Consider the following 23,327-nt stretch of genomic DNA (forward strand, 5'->3'; position numbering starts at 1 on the left):
TGCTTTGAGAGTTGTGTTTGGATTTTACTTAGACAAGGAAGCTTCATGTTTTCCATATGCCACTGAAAGAAAAGAAGTATGAGTTTTACTAAAGTACTGTACTTGGGATTAGTGTATGATGGACCGTGTTTAGTTGGGTGGTAAAAAAAACTGTGATATTTTACTCCGTGTCTTAACAATATCAAATGGCACCTGTCTTTTTCCTGGCACTTGCGGATTTATGCCAGATTTGGCATACCCTTTTGCTTCTGCAGGTTGCTGCCTCGCAACCAGAATGACTGTGGCCCTGCTGTGCCACGTTTCAGAAATTGTAGCAATCGTGTGAAACAAGTGCACGTAGTAGTAACCTCAGATAACTAATCAATACCTCTACATAGGCACACTATATATAGTGATTCAATTTTAATTGCCACGTCCATAGATAATGGAGATACTCCAGAGATAATGGCTCCCACAGAAATGTTTTCACTGTGGAAAAAAGTCCTTTGAAACTGTTTAGTCAGAGATGGCATTTTTGGAAAAGGAATCTGTGACAGATCAAACATTTTACAGGTTTTAATTATTAAAAACAAAGCCAGATGAGTTTAGATAAATTGACTTGTGTTTACAAGTGTTTAGCGGATAAGTGCAGGGTTTATTTATTATGTTTCTTTGTCTGTTTGTTTCTTTATTCCTCATTATTTTTTGTATGCATCCAAATGTCAAGTTTCAATTTTCTTCTATTTCCAGAAGGTTCTCCATTTTATGAGCGTCTCATGTTTTTTTCGATCTCTCTCTGGGCTTCAAATCAAAATAAATTTCACATGGTTTCTTTATTATTCTTCTTTTCTTTGACAATCCTCCTTGTCCCCAGGTCACGTATCATGCCAGGATGGCAAACCGATGTTCACATTTGCTCTTGTACTTTATCAATTTGTTGAGGGACCTCTGAGATGATATCCTCATGTTGGGGGGAGTCATGTAGCCCAAGAGATGGCTGCGCTATGTTCTTTAGCTTTCATTCGCAGCGTCGCAATGCTGGACGACTTTCGGTCCGGGTCCATGTTCAGATCGTACCCATTAATGCCAGTGCCCATGCCTGGACTCCCAAACAAGCTGCCCATGTGCGTCTGTCCCATGTGACCTCCCGAAGTAGGCACTCCCAAGAAGTCAGACACTCCGCTAGAAGCATGCGGGTGAGGAGGCATGCACGAAGTGACCGAGTCGCAAGGTACGACGCAGCCCGGAACAGGAGACGCCGCACTGCTGGTGCCTATCCAAGAGGGGTTCTGAATCTGCAACAAGAAGGCAATAGAAGAAGGTTGTGTTAAAGTGCGTGTATAGCTGAATCAATAACGTTAATATTGCGTTTAGTCGTGAAAGCATTTATCAAGCCTATCTCCTTTTGCTTTGAGTTATTGCATTGGCAGAGTTGCAGAATCCTCACTGGTACTCAACACTAAGATTTATCAAGTGCTGTGAGGCATTCATCTGGTCCCGCAATGAGTGGGAGAAGCTTTGCCTAGTGTGGAGGAGGAATGCCTGTCTCTGTACGCTCCTTCAACACCCAGCCAGCCTCTCTAGAGAAGCGTCCTCTGCCGAACGAATGGAGTGAATTGATAGAACCTAGGCCTGGGGGGAGGGGGGTCTGAGGGAGGGCTGTTCAGGGAGATGAAAGCCCTCTCTGGGAGATGCCCCAGATGTGAGCAAAGCTGCATTCCACAGCTGCAGGCCCGCTCCCCAAATAGCCACCCCTGCCCTCCGACCCGGCCACATATTCATAATAAATCCAGGAGGTTCTCCGGCTCTCCTCTGAGGGTGTGTATCCCTCAGCCACAGGAGGTGGCTTCCTCAGGTCCCAAAGTTGTCAGTGGTACACAGATCTTCCTTATCTATTGGTTTTGAAATACCAACCTTTATTTTTAACTTTCAAATGCTTGCCGGCAATATTTAACATTCAGCATTGTTGATATTTGAAACTAACATTTCTAAGCACCGTACCTGGGCATAGTTCTCAGGCCGAGTAAGAAGGGGGAGTTCATAGGCCGTGGAGAAATGTGTCCGAACCTGCTGCATCTGTCCAAAGCGCTCTCGCTTCCGCCACTTGGCTCTTCGGTTTTGAAACCACACCTGCAGGAAGACAGCAACCGTTAATCCTAAGTATTTGACATTCGGAATGATAAAGTGACCTCATGATAGCAGACCATTTATGGAGTTACATCATAAGCTGAAAATGTTTCTTTGATAAAGTGAGCTATATTATGACTTTCTCAAGCTCCCTATTATTTCCCCATATGGACTGTGATTACTTAATGTAACTTATTTGGGATCAGATATCAAGTTGTAGATATTCTGTTGCCTTGAGACTCCGTCCCATCACTTTAGCGTTAAGTCGAGGGCTCATGTAGGCTGTATTATTTTTCAGGATCTTTTTCATGAATAAAGTTCGGTGTTTGATGTTGTGGGAGCTGACAGACTGTGAAGGCCTCCTCCGAGTTTGGGTTTTATCGGAGCCATCAGCAGCAGCAGGGGGTGGGAGGGGAAAGCAGGAACCCACCAGGGCCAGAGGCCTCGGAGAACCGTGTCACTCCTCCTCCACCATCACCACACGCCTGCTTTGATGGATTAGGAGATTGCCGCTCATCTTTTAGAAATGGAAAAGGTGAATCACGGTTATTTTACCCCACCAACATTTTAACATGTAGCCAGTACTGGATTTCAGTCTTTTCTATTTTTTTGCGGTGGGAGGGGGGTCGCCTTGCTATAGAAATATGCTTTCGGTTTGTCTTTCGGTCATTAGATGGAGACCTGAGAAATAGAGAACAAATTATACGTAAAGTGATTTCTCATGGCACGCGGTCTCAGCAGCTGCCAAAAATCCATCCTTTTAATCCCATCTCAACTCTGTTTAGAAGTATCTGTTTATTGATTGTGTAGTGGAAATGTTTTTCAAATGGAGAATTTCTTTTGTCTTGCAATCTCGATTTGTCACGGGCTTGAACTTGGTTCTGGGGATGGGTTTTTGGTCAATCAGTTTGTGGTTTTTGCATCCGTTGCCAGCGAGCTGTCAGCCTATCTCTCAGTGTAACCTGATAGCACCGTAGCGCTGCTTGTATTTAATGTGGTGGTGGACACCGGCGTCCCTTGGCTCCACATCATATGTTTGTAGAGCTTAACTGCCTGGAGAAAAAAGAACATTTGTTTCCTGAATTGCACAGATTTTTTTACTCTTGTCTACCCTGGGAGGTTACGTGGCCGTCATGTTTTCAATTGATTCTAGTTGATGGGCAACTATAAATGTCGAAATTATTTGCTTAATGTATCTGTGTATTATTGGTGCATTAGATCACAATAGTCCCTCTTTATTTGATTTATTAAAAATATTTTTCTTCATAAATCTGAGCATAGAAGTTAGGAAGTTGTAAAAAGAGATGAAGATGATGCTTGTTTTCATTCTATGTTTAATTTCCTGAAGCCTAAGCCCATGGCTTTCCAAATCAGCCCCACCAACCATGTAGAGAGATGGACAGAAGTGGTGGAAGGATTGTATTCTCTGCAGAGACGCGTGTGTTATATTAGAGAGACATTTGAACCAAACTGACAGAGAGACTTTTCTTTCAAACTCTTTTTTTTATTATTATTATTTCTTTTCATTTGGTGCTGCTAAGCAGACGATGAAAGCCCTTCGCATTAACCACTAGATTAATTCTGACCAGCATCTGTTTGCAACCTATAGCTTTGTATGTTTTCCATGCGTGCTAGTAACACAGTAATTGGTAAAGACGTTGACAGCCAAAGCAGCTTAGAGGCTTATTATGGAGCTTTATTTATGTTCCAACACCAGGGGAGAGAGAACAGAAACACTGAAGTAAACTCCGCAGAAAAGGGGAAAGAGCAGCTTTGAAGTCAAGAGTAGCTTTGAGGATTGATGGGCTGCCTCTGCTGTCACTCAAGCGCACTTCTGCTTCAAAATAGGCCCTTTTTTGTTTCGTTCTCACTGTTGTTCTTGAACTTAAAATTAAAATTCTTTCTATTCTGTTAATATTATTATATTTAGAAGTGTACCAATAAGAGAAATATTTTTGCTGATTTTGATTTTAACAAACAAATATGCCTCTGATATTTGTCACTTGCTCAATTATTTAAAAACAGGACAGGGTTTTGATCATGTTGTAAAATTGGCAAAGTTTAAAAAAAAACATGCTTAAAGCTATATTAGCTAATTTATTGCTCTATTATCAAATCATTTTATTATATATTAACATTAAACAGACCAACATTATAAGAGAGGCCCTAAGTAAGATACAGATTTCATTTTGCTTAGCAATTATATCATTATTTTATCAAGATAAAAATTTATTATACAATTCAGTCTTCCCAGTTAATTAATAAATATCTTCGCACAGCAATGATCCATGGTCACTCTCTCCGCTCGTTTTTGAAGCCCGGCACACACCAAAAGATAATCGGGCAGAACTTGGGCAGATTTTCGAGGTTGAACCGATTATGTTATCAGATTTTCCTGTGGTGTGTGATGTGTTAAATGGACACTCCACTTTTTTTGAAAATATGCTCATTGTCCATCTCCCCTAGAGTTAAACATTTGATTTTTACCGTTTTGGAATCCATTCAGCCAATCTCCGTGTTTCAGCAGTACCAATTTTAGCATAGCTTGGCATAATCCATTGAATCTGATTAGACCATTAGCATCACGCTAAAAAATAACCAAAGAGTTTCAATACTTTTCCTATTTAAAACTTGACTCTTCTGTAGTTACATTGTATACTAAAACCGATGGAAAATTAAAAGTTGTGCTTTTCTTGGCAGATATGGCTAGGAACTATACTCTCATTCTGGCGTAATAATCAAGGACTTTGCTGCCGTAACATGGCTGCAGGAGGCGCAATAATATTACGCAGCATTTGAAAATAGTCCCCATGGTAACTTTTAATAGCAGAGAACACAGTATAATAACATTGCGCCTCCTGCAGCCATGTTTACGGCAGCAAAGTCCTTGATTATTACCCCAGAATGAGAGTATAGTTCCTAGCCAGCCTAGAAAATAAAATAAAAATATTTTCCGTCGGTCTTAGTACACAATGTAACTACAGAAGACAAGAGTCAAGTTTTAAATAGGAAAAATATCAAAACTCTTTGGTTATTTTTGAGCGCGATGCTAATGGTCTAATCAGATTCAATGGATTGTGCTAAGCTATGCTAAAAGTGGTATCGCCAAACCCGGAGATCAGCTGTATGGATTCCAAAACAGTAAAAATCAAATCCAAAATGGAGAGAACCAAGGTAAAACAAAAACCCCAAGGAACAAGACCGGAGCACACAACATTTTTAATTGATTTTAATTCTTAAAATTACACTGAATGACTAACGTTTCAACCTCCATGCGTCGTCTTCAAGGTCAAAAAATCAAATGTTTAACTCTAGGTGAGCTGGAAAAAGAGCATATTTTCAAAAAAATTGGAGTGTCCCTTTAAGAGTGTCTGAATCTGCTCGGAAGCACTTCGGAGGCACTCCATTTGGAGATGTTTAGAAATGTTGAATATTTATTATATAACGAACGCACATGACCGCTTTTTATATTTATTATATAACAAACGCACATGAACGCTGTTGATTGTCAAATAAAACAAAACGATACCCAATCAGAAAGCGAGCTGATGAAGTCGAAAGCATAAAATCTGCAATCATGGTGCAGTAGACACAGTTTAAAGTACGATGGACATCAGTGATGTATAAAGTAGTCTGCGGTATTAATGACATTTTTTTCTTTCTCGTTGTCCGTCTTATGGCCAAACGTGACATCACAGTAAACAAATAAGAGACATCGCAAGATTTCCTCAACTCGTCGAGCGTTATTTGTAAAGGGAATTTGAAGATGTGTAGTGTCCTGTGAAGACCACATAGTGACAATCCACACACTATGTGAACAAAACTGTTAAATCATAGATCATGTTTGTGGTCTCTCACATTTTGAAAATCTGATAAGATTTTAAAAATCTTTTGGTGTTGCCCTAGCTTTAGGAAACATTTTTATTTTTTACAATTTTTGTATTTGTTCCAGAGGTTAAAGCCACTAGCCAGACTATAAAACAAACAGAGGTTAAGCAAACAAGTTAAGTTCAGGCCGGACACGTAACTGCGACAATGTACGTGCGTCCGATGAAAGAGTCTTAAATTTTCTCTCATTATTATTTGTTTTAGTTTGTCTTGAGTTTAGAGTTCGATCTGTTTTCACTCATATTACAGTGGGTGTAGGATGGGGCTTCATTATTGCTTTTTCTAATAATCACATGTTTGTCTGTTTGACTCATAGCGTACAAATTTATACGAATTAGCCACATCATAAAATATGAATTCCCTTAAAATCACATTGGAACTGATCATGGGAGGAGGGGTGGTTAAGAAATAATTAAAGCTGCACTCAAACTCAGTTTGCCAGAACATAAACGCCACCACTCAACATGTCAACGCACATTCATCTATCTGTCGATCTAGATATCTCTGTTGTAAGTTTGATGCAGTTACAAGTAGTGAAGAATATCTCAAAAATAAAAACTTTGTCTCTGACTTGTTGTTCTGTGTAGAGTTAACTTTATATAGCAGAGACGTGTGCAGGAATATAAGCAAATCTCTTGACATTAAGGAGCTTCAGGCCAGGTTCTCTCACCCACCCTTGAGTCATCAAGGGACACATTTTTTTCCTGAGGGGACTTTTAATGAAAGACAAACAGTTTAAATCCAAGGCTTCTATGTGAAGCGCACATTTGGGATTGGGTAAAAGGATCTTCCAGTCTGTCTGTCAGTACAGGAATGCAGCAGTAGTGTTTGAGGGATTATATGTAAATGTAAGGGCGGGGGTGGGGTCAAACAAAGGTTCTGGTTTTCCAGATCCAAGCTCAATGTAATGTAGTTGGGTTCAGAGGATCAGGTGGAAGTTTTAGATAAAACCCTACAACATCTAAACCAAAAAAAATCTCAGCATTCTCTGTATTCTTAAACTGAATAAGCTTTGCACAAAATAAATATTTCACTAATGAGCTGTCACTTTTGTTTGTTTACCAACTTTGAAAAATATGTGACATGAATCACAAACAGGACTGCCATAATGGCCGTGTTTAATTTAAAGGGCTCACACCTGCACTCGAGCCTCCGTCAGGTCAGTCCTCAGTGCGAGCTGCTCTCTGGCGTACACATCCGGGTAATGTGTTTTCTGAAAGACCTTCTCCAGCTCCTCCAGCTGATAACTTGTGAAGGTGGTACGGTTACGTCGCTTTTTGCCCTTGTTGCTTTCTCCCTCGCCCTTGTCTAATGGAGAAGCCAGCTCTGAATTGGGCTGCTCCTGCGGGCTCTTCACTCCTGACTCCTTTACGCTGAGGTAGCTGCCATCCATCCCTGCAGGATCAGTGTTTGGCGGCAACTCTGAATCTGTCAGCCCTGTGCTATCTTTACCTGTGCACAGAAAAGGAGGGAGATCAGATGATAAGGTCAGATCTATACAGGATTTCCCATAATGTCAGTGAGCATAGAGAAACATGCATATACACATAATGGGCTCCTGAAAACTGATTAAAATAATAAACAGTACTGTGCTAAAGTCTAAGGCCACCACCACCAGACTTGTTGTTTTAAAAGTTTTAATGTCCATCCATATTTATTTTTCAATCTATTTTATTAAGAAACAAACAGAACATACAGGAAATATGTTTAAAAAAAAAAATGTCAGGACTAAATGTCGTCTTTAGGCATCATTGGTGTTTAGTGTGACCTCTCTTGGCACTAAACACATCTTGAGCGTTTTTAGCAGAATGAAGTAAAAAGATAAAAAATTTAAAAATTAGGATTTCATTTAGGTTTAAGAGATCCTGCTATTGCTCTGATAAGTGGAAGGGGAATTTACCCTAAAAACTTTAATCAGTTTACATTTTTATACAGTTTTTATGAGACTGAGAAACAATTATATATGATCACTATAACATTGCAAAAACAACAAATCTAATTCTGGCATGGTGGCCTAAGACTTTTGCACAGTACTGTAAAAAAATCATGTCAGATCATTCAAGTTATTATTAAGGCTTGGCCTAACAATTCAATTGGTTATCTGTAACCATGCGTAGGTGTTAGGACGGCAAAATGAACAGAACCGAGACAGCTGGTACAGTAGTCTTATACCTATACAGCTAAAATGCAACAGTTCCAGTTTTAAATCAAAAAGTGACCCATGAAATTGCAAGTATCCCTTCTCCTATCACCATCGTGCTCTTAATCCCGTTTGTGCTCCGATGTCTCTCTAGAGAGCTATTAACTTTCGACAAAAAGTGTTTATTAACCTTTTAAACGGTGTTTATAACTAAAATGCATGTGAATTAATCAGTTAGTAGCATTATTAAAGATTGTAATAAACAGTGTTGGTAACTACATTTAGTAAATGTATGAATTAATTAACAATCAAATGTATAAATAAATAATAAATAATGTTAATAGCACAATTAAACATTAGATGATTTAATGCCGATAATAATAATCGATTTTTTGATTAATCTTTTTTTACGTGGTCGATTCTAAAAGAGCAAAATTATTTTTTCCCCATATTTATTTTCGCAAACATTGAACGTAAGATTAATGTTAATCTAATTACTAGTCTTCTTCACTAGATGTCACCCTCTTTTTTGCCTTGTGCGATGTTACCAAGGAGCGAGATGTGAGCCTGTCATTCATTCATTCAGTGCTTTGTCGATGTTGATGCCACCTTCACATAAAAAGTCAGATATGGAAGCATTTTAGATTTACGACGACGATAGTGTTGTGGCTTTTAATTTCTTTTTATGAATTACCCACTTGTAAACTGCTGTTCACTTTTCTTTTTTATTAATATAGTATTTGTATTAAATCTATATTCACTGAGTTGAATCGAGAACCGGAATCAAAAATTGAATCGAGAATCGAAATCGAATCGATCTGGATCATCTGAATCAATACCCAGCCCTATTATTAATACTTAAATAGGGCAGTCATTTTGGTTACATTTGTATCCATCTTACTGTAAACTTATAATTCAGTCCTTATGCTGAAACCTTCAGTTTATCAGATCTGTGCTTTAACCATTTCGACCCCAACATTTTATTAATAATACTCCAAATAAGTTTTGCTGAATATTATTTAATGTGTGTTGACGTATTTAATTATGTAAAGCAACAGTAAAGTGTTAGACAATAAATACAAAATTTTATAACGTCAATTTGTTCTATTTATTTTCTAACCATAAAAGTTTGGAAAAATAACTTAACCAGCCAGTGTGAAAGCATTGGAGTGTTAAAGTATGAAGAAATTCTGTATAATATTAGCAATGATAATTTGTGACCTCTCCTGGACAGACATTTTAATCAAAATATATTAAATCTGGTTTGTCGTGTGTGAAATCAGAGAGTCTGTAAGGCAGTGACTGCTGCCAGTCGCAGCTCACAAATCATTTGCTCATGTGAAACAGACACCGTGGCTGTAATTGCAGACTGATAGAAAATTACAGGTTTCCCGCCTCTGCGCCCGGGCACGATCTGAAAACTGCAGCCTTGTTTGATGAGCATGGCCCCAAATACACGGACTGCGGCGAGGGTGCAAAATGAAGCTTGGCTTGTAATGAGGCCGCACTAGCCCAGCGACAAGACTCTGGAGTGGTAAATTTCGGCGTCAAGCCACTGGAAACACACAAGAGCTCAGCTGTGAAACCCCAGTCAGCCTGCTGGTCATAAATTTACTCAGATAAATGAATTGGAGAGTTTCTGTACATTGAGTCATTTTTTAAGGGCTCATTACCTGTGTGTGCTCATTGGAACAGCTACGCTACAAAGAACCGAAGTCTCACTGAAATCGTAACGCTTACAAAACGAATGGAAGTTCTGGCAGACCTTCTGCGTTTTTGCACTGATTTACTCACTCAGACTCTGTGAGGAATAGGGTGTAAAGCTGGATTAGAGTTCATTTGGGAAAGCTTTTTCTGATGTGATCCGGTGGCGACCCCGAGCAGGATGTCTTACTTCAGATCAGCACTATTTAGATCAAGAGTTATTTTAGTGCGGAGCCATGTTCGATTTCTAATGCGAGTAGCTTTATTAAAGCCTTCTCAACTTAGAGCCGAGAAGCAAATGTTTAAAGGTTACTTGCAAACATGCTTTTCTATATACATATATACATGTTCAATTACAGTATGTGCTTATAAAGAAGCCATGCTAGTAAAGTCTATAACCATGTTTAAGAGAACAACTAATGCTTGTAACGTTATAAATCGGTCAATAATTTGAAAAGGGAAAAGAAACATCCCACACTGTAAAATGAAACCGGCATTTTCTCTCATAATTGACTTTTTTGGCAGATCACGAGTTCGATCAAAGCAGCGACCATATAATGTATAGGTACACATTGGAGCAGTGCACTTAGTCTTGACCGCATAGCAGGTTGTATATTTCTCCCAACCTTTCGCTCGTCTCGCTGTTGGCTTTCTCCAGGCCTCAAGCATGACAGACATGGAGCCAGGCCTGGGGGTATAATGGCTCCCACATTGCCTCTTGCCCAGGACTGACACATCATGTTAAGCAAGTGGGTGCAGCGTATTTACTCAAACATAAATATTTTCAGCTTGTGCCTTCAGATGCCTCACGCCTCTTGCCCCCACACGGAAAGCTGACAGGCTGTTTGAAATCAGGGACGAGCGATCAAAGGCTATTGTTTATAGCCCGTGTCACTGATGGCTTTTGGCAGACTTAGGCTATTGTGACAGTCTCATAGTCCACCAAGGGTTCACATCAGAATTTCTGCAGTTCAAGGTGAACGGAGATCTGGATGCCCCGTAGCTCCACCATATGGACGGGTAACATGACCTTCCTCCTAAGCATGAAATCTCACAGCAAAATGTTTCTGTCAGAATGGAAAAGTTTTGGGCCTGGGCTCCGAAGGGGGTAGGGGTTGAAAATTGTAACTAAAGGGCAAAATTGAACGTGGTCAGGGTGTATAACCCTGTCTGTGGTATACTGTTAGACACGCTTGAGATTCAGGAGGTCATATATGGCTAAAAGAAACCAGATTCCACAGATTTAAAAGAAAATGATTTCCTCCCTTGCAATGAATGCAAATGGGAAAATAGGTTTCTTCAGAGTAAAATGCTTTCATGATAGCCTAAGCTGATTTTCGCCTTCGCCTTCAATATTAACTTCAAACAATTCTTTGTATTCTTTCATACTTAGCAAATGTCTGTAACAAAAAAAGGTTCCTAAACGGGTTGACTAGGGCTCGAAGGGACTCACTATAATGAAGGTTTTGCAAAGAAGGTTTTTTAGCACCTTTATGTTTAAGAGTGTGTCTATTTTTATCCCATACAAATATTTTATATTTATAAGTCAGACTGATCTCATGGAAAGTTGTGTTACAGTCACAAAAAAATTGATTAATTTATTTGTGTCCATGGGATGAAATTCAACTTTTTTGTGCCTTGAGCACGAAAATGTCTTTGTCCTGTCACTTTTTGTCGTGTCACCGAATTTCTATAAATCGTTTTTCGTTTCAGTTTTTTCCTATTTTCTTACCATTCTCGCTTAGAGTTAGTATTAGAATCACTTTCTGTTACATTTTAGACATCCTTACCCAAACCACAACTATAACCACAACTTCCTGCGCGAAATAGTTTCAAAAGCTGAAGAAAAACATGTAAAAAAAAACAAATATATAAAAGTCCTAACCTAAACCCCATATATAATTTCAAGCAACAATGATCTCAACATAGAAAAAAGATGAGAAAACAATACATAAAATGACACGAAAAAGAAAGTTGTGCCACGGGCGTGAAAAACTATTTATAGAAATTTGTGCGAGTATCACGAAAAAAGACATTCATGCTCAAGACACGAAAAAAGCTGAATTTTGCGCCATGGACACAAATAAATTAATAAAACTTTCTGTGAGATCATGTTGTTATAAGTGCACTTGCAACTGTATCATTTTTAAACAGTTATTTTTTTTTATTCTTTAATCTAAGGCTCTAAACATTACCGAAATAGCTAATAATGGGTTACAGGTGCCAAAGAATGCATTGTTACAATGTTACATTTTTCTCTGATACCTACAAAGAAGGTATGTGACTTTATTAAATGAAAAAAATATCCAGAAACTGTTGTACATGTCTATTTACAACCCTAGAATTTGTCCACAGAATGAATCGTCTTTTATTACCTTATTTGAAAGGGTCATGAATAATTATGTTGAGCTCTGCTGTGATTGGCTGTTTCTCAGAGCAGTTTGGTTCAGTAGATCTGTGTGTGTGCAAACTGACTTCTTGTTTCAACCTGTATCGGATGAAGATACAGATTTTGAGGAATAATCAATAATTCTGAGATTATTAATGGCTTTTCTGAGTGGTAAGTGTTTTTTTAGTGTGGACCTGAAAATGTAACTAACGTGAATAGTAGAACTTTAGCCTAAACGTTAGCATATAGCATTAACTAGCATATAGCGCCAACTCAGCAGCCAGAACTTTGTTTTTAGCATTGTAACAACATTGTAATTAATTTAATGTTGGGGGCATACATCACGATGTCACAGTTGGTGCTATATTGAGATAAGCCTGTTTTGCAGTGTTTTTTACATGAGGAGGAAACAATCGTGTTTGATGCTCACGATATGTCATTATCATATACGAACTCTTATTATTCATCTATGCCTAGGTAAATACAGTTTCACATTTGACGGCACCTTTAACTATTGTATCGCAACCGCACACTGTAAAAAAAGTCCGTAAAAATTTCAATGTTATTGCAGCTGGGTTGCCGGTAATTTACCGTAGATTTACATTTATGTTATTTACTGGCAAGAGTTTGTTCAAAGTTAAATAAATTTTAAATATTAACAAGTCTTTATCTTTACAGAATAAAACTATACAAAAACAGCCTCATGCAAAGCATTCTGGGAACCAGAAATCATCATCAACCTTTTTCTGTTTTTTGCTTCAGATTTTGTTTCCCATAATGTTTTGCTTGATGCTGTTTTTTAGTTTTACTCTGTAAAGACAAAGACTTGTAAATGTTAAATGTTCATTTAACTTTGAACAAAATGTTGCCAGTAAATAACATAAATTTAAATCTACGGTAAATTACCGGCAACTCAGCTGCAATTTTTACGGATTTTTTTTACAGTGCAGTGCCGAAACTACATGGAGAGCTTTGTCGTCTCATAGAGTGTCAGAAGGCAAGAAAAAAGTTCAGAAGTGGACTAATTGGCTTTTTAACCTGAATGAATTCACACCTGTATAAATTGCAAGAAAGGGGCTTGTAAACCTCTTTACAACATCTAAGTTTACCCTTGGCTCCAGAGTAAAATATCTTCAAACGGGTGCCATTTGATCCATACTATAAATCGTAGTGAAAGGGCGCCCTTATATATTTTCATAATCTATGCATGAATGACTCGCGCAGTGGTTCCAGACCTGCTCGCTCCACAAAGGTGCGAGAGACACTGACGGCTACTAGCTTCGTAGGATGTCGACTCTCGACCTTGCGAGTTAGCGAGGGTCACGTCTTTACAAGGGGCAGTCATTTAGTAGCAGCCGAAAACGGGGGAACACATCAAAGTGTAATTTAACTAGCTGTAAAGCGGCAGGGCATCCTCGTTGCTTGCTAATGGAAACGGATTGTTAGGGTCAGCAGCGGGCAAATTAAAGAAACACTATAAATTAGGCTACCTGGGGTCCCTGTGAAGGGTTAATGGTGAAATATTCCAAAGTCCCCAAAATGTTTGAAAATTAAAACGCATAAATGAGAAGTGCATGTGTAGGCTGTGTTGAATCTTTATTATGACTAAAGGCAAAGGGCAAAGGAAATTTGGGAAGACTGTTTGCTCATCTAAGCTTTTATTTGTATCTGTAATTAGGTTTGTTTTCTGTGCTTAAAATATGGACCAAATTGTAATAGGCAGCTTAGTGCTCTGAAGCCAAGCCAAGAGTCTCAACCCCCATCCCCTATCTAATTATTTCAGGCTCTTACAGATGAACACGGTGACGTAGCCCGAGAACAGATTGATAGACTGTGATTTGAAAAGTGATTATTGTTGGTGGCATATGGTAATGGTGAAATTTTTTTTTATTTGGCGATTGTGAGCGAGACACCACAAGATATTAGCAGAGAGTGAGCCTCATTAGTGAACGTCAGCATGCGCAGCCATTTGCAAAACCAGAGCAAATCAAATATAGTCAAAGGCAGATGTGACAACAGCAGCTCTGCTTATTACGGCACAGCCTGACCAAATCGCATGAAGCATCTCCACCTTATACTTGCTCTGTGCTTCACATTCTTGGCTTCGAGGTGAAACGTCCGACTCTATTCAAAACATCTCAGAAGAGGGCATTTGTTTCAGAAGGAGAGTTGCATCTCAGCTGCGTGGTGCTGACTGAAAAAAGCCCAGTAGTGAGAATCTGATAGGTGTCCACAGAGAAGTCCAAACACACCGCTAGTCCTGAAGGACGATTTATCCCAGCAGGCTACAGCAAGAAGCACATGCTGGGCAAGAAAACACAGAGTTTCCTTAAAGCTCCTTCTTGCGATAAATCACAGCTCACTCAACTCCTCCAGCTTGCTCTCTCTCTCTCTCTCTCTCTCTCTCTGAGCATTGGGATAAAAACTGTTAAAATTTGAGATTGCTTAAACCTGAGGATAGGTTTGTCAGCAGCAGTTTAAATCCACATGCAGTCTACAACGGGAAACGGGGGGTGTCATAGAGCAAAAATGTTTGCTGGTTTAACTGACACCAGTTTGCTTTGGTCGCTTTCTTTTCCCACAATTTTGATTCTAAAGATTCGGTGGTTTCGTGAAAGTACAGGGGTTGAAGTGCTCTGCGTAAGTGTAGTATTTTGGTGATTTTGGCTGTGGATCTTCTGACACACGGATAAATTAAACCTCTTGCTGCCCTCAAACGGTTCTCTCTGTTTGTTTAGCAGTTGAAATTGCTTGTACCAGACACGCAGTAAAGTCTGAAGTCTCTTAAAAGCATTGGCATTAGAAACCACATTGGAGCGGTACTGAATTTAACAAGCATTATGGAATGCTGTCTTGTATGAAAATGTCAACAAAATAATAAACAAAAATCCTAATTTAAAAGCATATATGCATCTAGTTTCATTTTGTTTATAATACACACCAGTTAATGTTGAAAAACAAATGTAGGTTTGCTTTAGAAATGATCCATTCACTAGTAGTTGAGGAATCTGAGGTTTATCATGCGGTGTTTTAATGGAGGTCCGGGCCCTTTAAAACGTACTGCCAGCCTGCCATTCAAGCAAATAGGCTGTGATGTAAGCAAACTGTAAAACTAAATTTTGAGCTAAGTGGTAAAATGATCTTGAGTCTATGTCAATTCTTCAACAAACTAGAGAAATATAGCTTTCTTACTCGGGTGTGGAGTACCTCTGTGACTGTATGGTACACTGATTTCGTATCGACATTTAAAGTCGTTCTTAGTTATAATCGACTGAAGCTGGACAATGGCTACAGCTTTATCTTGAACTAAATGTATGTTGGATTAATTTAGGATTTAAATACAATATTTTTTCGTTATAATTTCACTTGCTTCCATGTGTCAATACATAATCAGGTTGCATCTTTAGAAAATATTCAATATTCATAACTCTTCAGTCAAAACCTTGGATAACATAACCAAAATAAGAAACTTTAACCCAGAGATTTATGTGTGTATAAGTTTCTTGACAAACTTATGAGGCTCGGTTCAAAACGACATCACTTCCTTTATAGCAACAGTTTTAAGTGTATTCACTGTTGAGGTGAGGTGTTTTAAAATATGTAAGTATATTAAATATAAAATTACCTCATGAAATGTTATAATTATTAAATTAAAATAAACAATGTTAAAATAGTAGAATAATGGGTTATTATATATGGATATGTCTTCAATGTCTACTTCACAGCTTCTTTTTGATTAAAGAACTACATTCACATGCATTTATTAACTCAAGCCAAAAAAGCTCAACATGATTTTGATAATTTCCTGAACGTGTTTAATCATTCCTTTAACCTTACAAGCAGTATTTAATGGTGCTTTACAACAGGAAGAGGTTCTTGCACCTTTTTCATTATAGACATGCAGCTGAGCTACTTCCTTTTAGATAGTTATTCATCATATGGCCTCATGCCATGAAAAACCTTTGAATTTAGAGAGTATATTAATAGAAATTGCTTGTATATAATACGTCCACACAAACTGATCAAAAATGTTCATTTTTTAAATAAAGTTTTAAATTTAAGCCATTTAAGTATATAAATATTTAATTGTGTCAATAAACATTGTCAAGTGCAACCATGGTGATACTAATGAAAAGTCTTATACATTTCGGGGTCATGATTGCACAAAAAGGCCCCTAAACAAGAAACAAAAGGACAATACATATATTGAATGATTTGCTTTGAAGTTGTTAAATTCATAAAAAAAGGCTAACAAAGAATTATGTGTCTTACTAGATGCAGGCCTTAGAAATACATGTGTTGTATCAATTTCCATATCCGTAATGCAAAACCTTACTAATTTTTGCCTCGTCTAAAACTGTGTCCATACTTAATTTGTGCTCTTGATAATGATATTTACAAAGATTTATGTGATCTCTTCTATCAACAACCTCGGCTATAATTTAAATACTGAAATTGCGCCATGTTGTATTTGTTCAAAGCATTTGTTTAACGACAATCATCCTATTTTGATTTTGTCTTTTGGAGGAATGTTACTCGGGGCACATGGAAATCTGACCCAATAATGATCTTTTTTTACTTTGATCTTAGGTAATTGAGGACTTTACCACAACAGAGGAATTATTGAAAAGCTTTGCTTTAAAAACCACATACTTTGCTCAACATTAAAATGATCATGTATACAGGAAATATGGCGCTGATATACCTACTGTCTAGTCTCTGAAAGCAATCAGCAGTCCTCCAAAATTTTAATGCACTGTAGGAGTCACATTTGATTCTGGTAACTGTGTTGGATTAATTAGAGGCATTTGTTTTTTTTATTTGCTGATGTTGTCTTTTCTCTTTAGCATCACACTTCATAAAATTTCAATGCACAGAATGGTCTGACGCAAACATTGGCTTTGGCCTAACAAACTTCTTTGGCAGGACATTATGCATGCTGTTGTGCTGTAGTTATTCCTTAATGCTTCTCCTCAGAATGTATCTTTACGCTTTATAGAGCTCTTGTGAATTAAATGCATATCTGAGTAATGAACTATGATTTACTGTTTGGTCATCATAATGCTCTTTTTAAATTACATTGCATTTTGAAATGTCATTACCCAAAGGTAGTTTGTCTGTATGGGTCACTCTCATGAGGACACATTGTTATTCTTTGGGCTTCGTAATTGCTGCTCCTAATTATGTGAGGGACATATAGTTTCAAATAACATTTGTGGCATTGTTCAACGGTTACATACGTCTGTTGCGAATGTAATCTTAGCATAAATATAATACATAAACAGTCATACACTCTACAAAAATGCTAGGTTATTTTCAAGCCAGCGTTAGGTCAACAACGAAAAGTGGTAGTTGATTCAATATTTAAAAAAAAATGCAACGAAATGCACTAACGCTATATCACAGCAAACCATTTAGTTATTGTCTTATAAAAGGAACTGAATATTTATTTTAAAAACATGCTTAACATTTTTTTTAACATGCGCATTCGCACGACAATTTTCTGTGCAGTGTGGTCGCACATAATCTGCTGATAGACAAACATCTTTAGTTATTTACAACAGACGTGTTATTAGTAAAAGGGTGGTCTTATAATTTCGTGACCCATTTTTTACAGTCCCTTTGTAATTTTGGTGATCAAACAATAGCATGAAACAACTATACATTATAATGCTTTTTATTGAATGATGCTTGATAAAAAGTCATTAACTATTTATAAAACGTTACATTTGCCTTTTTTTGTCACTTTAACTATTACTATTACTAAAATATTGTTGTTGGCTTGTGTGAAAAGATCAATTATTGATTGAGATATATTTTAAGTTTCGAGAGAAATATGTTTTCATCTATTTCCATAATGATAAATTTTATAAATGGCAAGACCAAACATTAAATTCTAGTCTATAATGGCGTGCCAATTCATGTGCGTATATTTACATGTCATGAGGCATCCTTGTATATGAACATCCTCGTCTTCAGGCCTACATAATGTAATGTGTGTATGTTGTTATAGATGATATACCCTGAAAGCATGTTAAATTAATATGAAACTCATAAGCTGATTTAACCGTGTTGTCTAGCAAACAGTCTGTATCACAATATGAAATTATATTTGTTTGGCAATTAAGAAAACTTAATTGATATTATTTTTTTTCGGTGAAGACGATGATAAATTATAAATTACTGTAAATTGACACTCTTGGTTATTGTGGTTGTCGTTTCTGTCACAAAGTTTTAGGTTCGCTTGAAGAACAGCAGCTTTTATTTGATAAAATCTGCAAATTTTAAATAAAATGGCTAATGTCGTGTCATTCATTAATTAAGCAACGAGTTTAATGCGACACTCAGAAAAAAATCCCTTGTTTTTAAGGTCTCTTAAAATACAAACTGTTTAAAACATAATTTTGACAACTGAAATGAAGATATGATCCAGTCATGAAATATTGAACTATTTTGCGGCAGTTGTGTAGCTTCCAGAGGTTGCATTTTATACCAATCCAGCTTTTGCGTCCTCAGATTGATTATTATATATCAGATTACATATTATTACATTTTGAAAGTGAGTCTTGTTCACGATTTTCTCTTTGTCCGAATGCACATGTTGTGTGTTTATATCTAGTGTCCTGTCATGATACATTGATGCATGGTTCTTTATGTCCAGGTGTCAAACTCATTTGAAACTACTATAATATCTAAATGGGAATTTGTGTTTACGAAGTTTCACTATTTGCATTCTTGCACTATTTTGTCGAGTTTCAAAAAATGAGAAACCAAAGGTTTTTTGATACCCAGGCATTTAGCAATTATCTAAACCTGTTTTTGTTACAATGCGTTTGTAATTTTGCCCAACATGTAGGCTAGGTAATTGTATGCCACGTTGTCTTTTCGTTAAAATTTGTGTAAGTTTTATCAAATCTACGTTATTCAGCAAATTAGTGTTAGTTTAAAAAGTGTAAATTTCTTTAAAAAAAAAAACTGCTGTAGACGTATACACACAATTTTCCCGTTAAACTTTATTTGTCTTCATTTTAAAATGTTTGTTTATCTTTTGGATGTGTACTGTGTTTTTTGGCTGTCACTCTCATTTATAAGTTAATGTCATATTTGGTCATATCGCAGTGTGGTTTATTATGAAATAATTTTTTTATTTCATGCGTCGGTGATGGATTTCAAAAGAACTGATTCTATAAAGAAAAAAAACTCCCCACAGTTTTTTCAGTTTTGTTTTTCCTTAAAGCCTCAAGGGCCATTTCTATCCACTAACACTAGGCTCATCCACAAGAAACTGGCTATGTTGAAATAAATACATTTTGTTTTATTAACATCTATTTAAATTTGTATAATGGTGATTATGCTTTCTTTTTAAAACATATGAACGCGAAAATAAATTGTTAAGGATAGTTACAATTTTTTTGCACAATTTTTTTTTACCTCTGACTTCAATGACATTTGCATATTTAAAAAAAATATATTTTTATAGAAGTATAAAAATGAACTTAAAATTAAAGAGTCCAAGTTTATTTCCTGTGTATTCACGAGAATGTGCCCGTGTATGGAGTTATTCCCCTAACCGAGTCTTTGTAAGGCTAAAGCGCCTTTCATAGTAAACAGAAACGAGTCTGCCTAGGATGAAATTTCTAAATATTTAATTTGTTGATAACTTGTAAAACAATTAAAAACGAGTTGCGTTTGCTTTCTGAAAATGTGATAATTGAATTGTGCGATTCAGATCCGATATTAAGGATTGTAATTCAGATTATCGCATTAAACATAATTAAATTCAGTCTTCCGAAGTAAAATTAAATAGTCACGGAGGTTATGCTTCCTCCTAATTGTGTTACTGCAATAGCTGACCGGTTATATTGGTAGTAAGTTGTGAAGTCTATTGCATTTCCTTTGTAAATATTACAGAAAGACTTAACTTTGATGTGATCATCAAAATGAATAACCGCCTATTTATAAATTGAGCTAGTTTGCGTTCACGTAAAATAACCTGGTTCATTTGCAGCTTTTTCTTAAGGACTTTGCAGATAATCCTCTTTAAGACAGCAATGTCGTTCTACTTCAGCAAGTCTTTCATATTTAATCTTGTACATTTGCATGTTTTGGATAACTTCATGACTATGAAAAACGTGTCGTCTTGCATCTCGCGCAACAATATTACAATCTGATAAATGCTTTATTTTCAACTTACCATAACAAGCGATGAGCCCTCCGTTGTGTTCGCTTTCCTGTTGGAGTTTGCTGCTGTCTGTGGGAGTTTTGCAGGACGACCTCTGCATGAAGAGGTGGTATTTGTTAAAGGTGCCTTCCCCAGCAGTGGCATCCAATGACTGGCATTCTTGCTGGAACGGGCTCCGAGACTTTTCCCCGTACGCCTGACCTTTGTTGGTCAGGAAAGCAGAGCTGTATTTGGTGTCACTCGACTGGAATGTCCTGAACGGGTTCGCTTGGTGATCCCTACCTTGCGGTGCAGATGGGCTATAATATGAATCCATGGATGTCATGTCGCAGTATGAAACGCACGTCTCGGCGTTCATTCCTAAAAAAACTGTTTCGTCAAGAAAAGACGTCCAAACTTTTTTCTTTCTTTCCTTTTTGGAGAGCAAACCGAGCACAGATAGACTCACACTCGCTCCCTCTTCCTCATACAAACCAATACACACGCACACATAGACGTGCGCAGCAGCTGGGTTTGGTTATAAAATGATTCAGATGTTTTCCAGAAACGGATAGCTAACCAAAAGCTAAAAAGCCCCCTTAAGGTTACAGGAGTAACAAAAATGCGTCTTTTGAAGATGCAGCACCAGATCTCCTCGGTAAAGACTACTACGGACTATAAGTCAAGACCTCTCCTTGGTTATTATGTAGATGAAATGAATGGGTGAGGTCAGACCTTTGCAAAGAAGAAGAAGAAAATGCATTGTAGGAAATATGTGGGGGGACTTAACACATGACATTAATGTAATTAGGATATGAATATATAACTGATTGAATGTGAAGGGCAAAACAGAGGGAACAATTTAATGGTTGATTCGCAATGGTTTTTAACTAAAGACTGAAGTCCTGACAACAAAGAAAAAGACTGTAGCTCTCTACGGATTTATCTTGTATATGTCTCAGAGAGAAACGTTTTCATAACATTCTTGATTTTTTAAAACGCGTTATGTTTTATATCTTCTCTTATTGTGAATGATGTTTTTTTTTCGATCTGTTGTCATTTTTCTGCTTAGCTGCGCATGATGGCGTTAAACATTGCACCCCATCATACTATTTGCTGAGACTGACCTTCGATTTCATTGTGTAATTAGTGCACCTAAATCTGAACTTTAGAGTATCTCTACGTTGATTTAAGAAAAAATTATCTATTCTTTATTAATTGTCTTAAGGAAATAAGCATATGTATCACATTACTTTAAAGTCTGTAGGACTATTTCAAACGTTTTCAAAATATAACGTGGTGAGACGATGTACATTTGTTATTAAAATCTTATTCATCATAATATTATTACCACTGCAAATACTGTACCTTGTTCCAGTGAACATAGTCAAGGTTTTATGATCTGCCAATTCAATATTTTGATTGGTTTGAGTATTCAGTGTGGTTAAAAAGAGCTCTATTTTAGCTATTACAATTGTTTTCAATTTGTTTAGAGGATAATAATCCTTCGAAAGTAGACAATTGCCAAATACGAAATAAATTATTTGTTTAAAGTGCCAGTGAACCTATTATGACTTTGTTGTTTTTTTGATAACGAACACGTTTCGGTAACAGATTTTTGAGTTTTTGCTAATTTAAAACATCCACTTATTTTCATCATTTAATTATACAAGTGAATAAACATGTTGTAAGGTCTTGTGCTTACAAGGAAATCTTTGATGTCACCTCATAAAACTTACTGTCGTTTTTGTTAAATGTAGACACCAGTTGTGAGGAAGACCGTGTCATTCTTCACAGATGTTGTTATACTGAGTTACATTAGGATTATTTTAGATTTGCCATCCCCAATCTTGTTCATTTAAATTAGCCACTTATCGAAAATGTGAAAAACATCAAATGTGAACGTTTCATGTTCTTAATGTTAATTTGCAGTTTGAAGAACACCACAATAAATGTTTATCCGAATGCACACCAGAAGAAGAAGGGCCTTAAAATAGTTTTAGTGAATCTAAATTAGCTTGCTATTTAAATTAAATATTAAGTATGTAATAAAAATTCACCTAAATAAACAACTTTGCTTCGCAACCATGTGTCTTGGACTATTTTGGAATATTTCGGTTAGTTAAATATAGCGAGTTAAATAAAGAACGTGTGACATTTATTGCAGGCTTTTCCATGGTCCTCATTCATAGCTAGATCACACATTTGACATACACGACTGCAATCATTTTGTACATGAAAAAAAGTTGTTCCTAGGGAAAAGAATGCAGGAAGTGCCTGTAAAACCGCAACAATTAAATAGCTGCGAAAAATTCGATAAAGGCGATTTAAACTAAAATGATGAATATTATTTATTATCAATAACGCTGCTTTGAATTTTTTGTCATTATTGCTGGCAACCTATTGGCGAATTATTTAAAATAATGTACACACATGTGTTTTCAGTGCATATAGGCAAAACATACTTCATTTAGCTTTGTTGACACAGATGTGAATAAATTAAAAAGGGTAATGGAACGGGAATAGAGCTGAGCTCCTTATTCAATTATATAGAGCAGGTATTCCTAATGCTGTTTATTAAAGTTTTCACTTTTCGAAATCCTGCCACTATCAGTGACTGTATCCTCAAATAAAGAAGTGATCATTCTTACTCTTACTACCAAAACCAAAACCTTGACCTAATAAAGGAAATACAAGCTTAATTGAATTTTTGTACTGCACCACATGGGTCTGTTGTTTGCAGATGTAACAATATTCAGATGGGTATTACTAAGAATAATATTACCTCTAAGATAATAAGTCTATTTTGTTTTATCCTTGTTATAATGCGTTTAAGATCATAACTGGTTTAGTTAAAGATAATGTTTGTACTTTATAGCTAGTCAGACTTCATTGGGAATAAATTTCACTGCCTAATACTTCAATGGGAAATATTTCAA

General features: G+C 36.8%; 1 protein-coding gene across 1 annotated transcript; it reads right to left on the bottom strand.

The window, feature by feature from the left end:
* Positions 1-6: 6 nt before the first annotated feature.
* Positions 7-23,327, bottom strand: alx4a (ALX homeobox 4a). The gene is made up of 4 exons (XM_065248857.2): positions 20,422-23,327; positions 7,133-7,446; positions 1,981-2,109; positions 7-1,274 (listed from the first exon to the last, which is right to left on the bottom strand). Exons 1-4 carry the CDS (start codon positions 20,765-20,767, stop codon positions 957-959), a joined length of 1,107 nt encoding a protein of 368 aa, XP_065104929.1. The 5' UTR covers positions 20,768-23,327; the 3' UTR covers positions 7-956.

Source organism: Paramisgurnus dabryanus, chromosome 2, assembly GCF_030506205.2.
Source record: "Paramisgurnus dabryanus chromosome 2, PD_genome_1.1, whole genome shotgun sequence".
In the NCBI taxonomy this organism is placed as follows: domain Eukaryota; kingdom Metazoa; phylum Chordata; class Actinopteri; order Cypriniformes; family Cobitidae; genus Paramisgurnus; species Paramisgurnus dabryanus.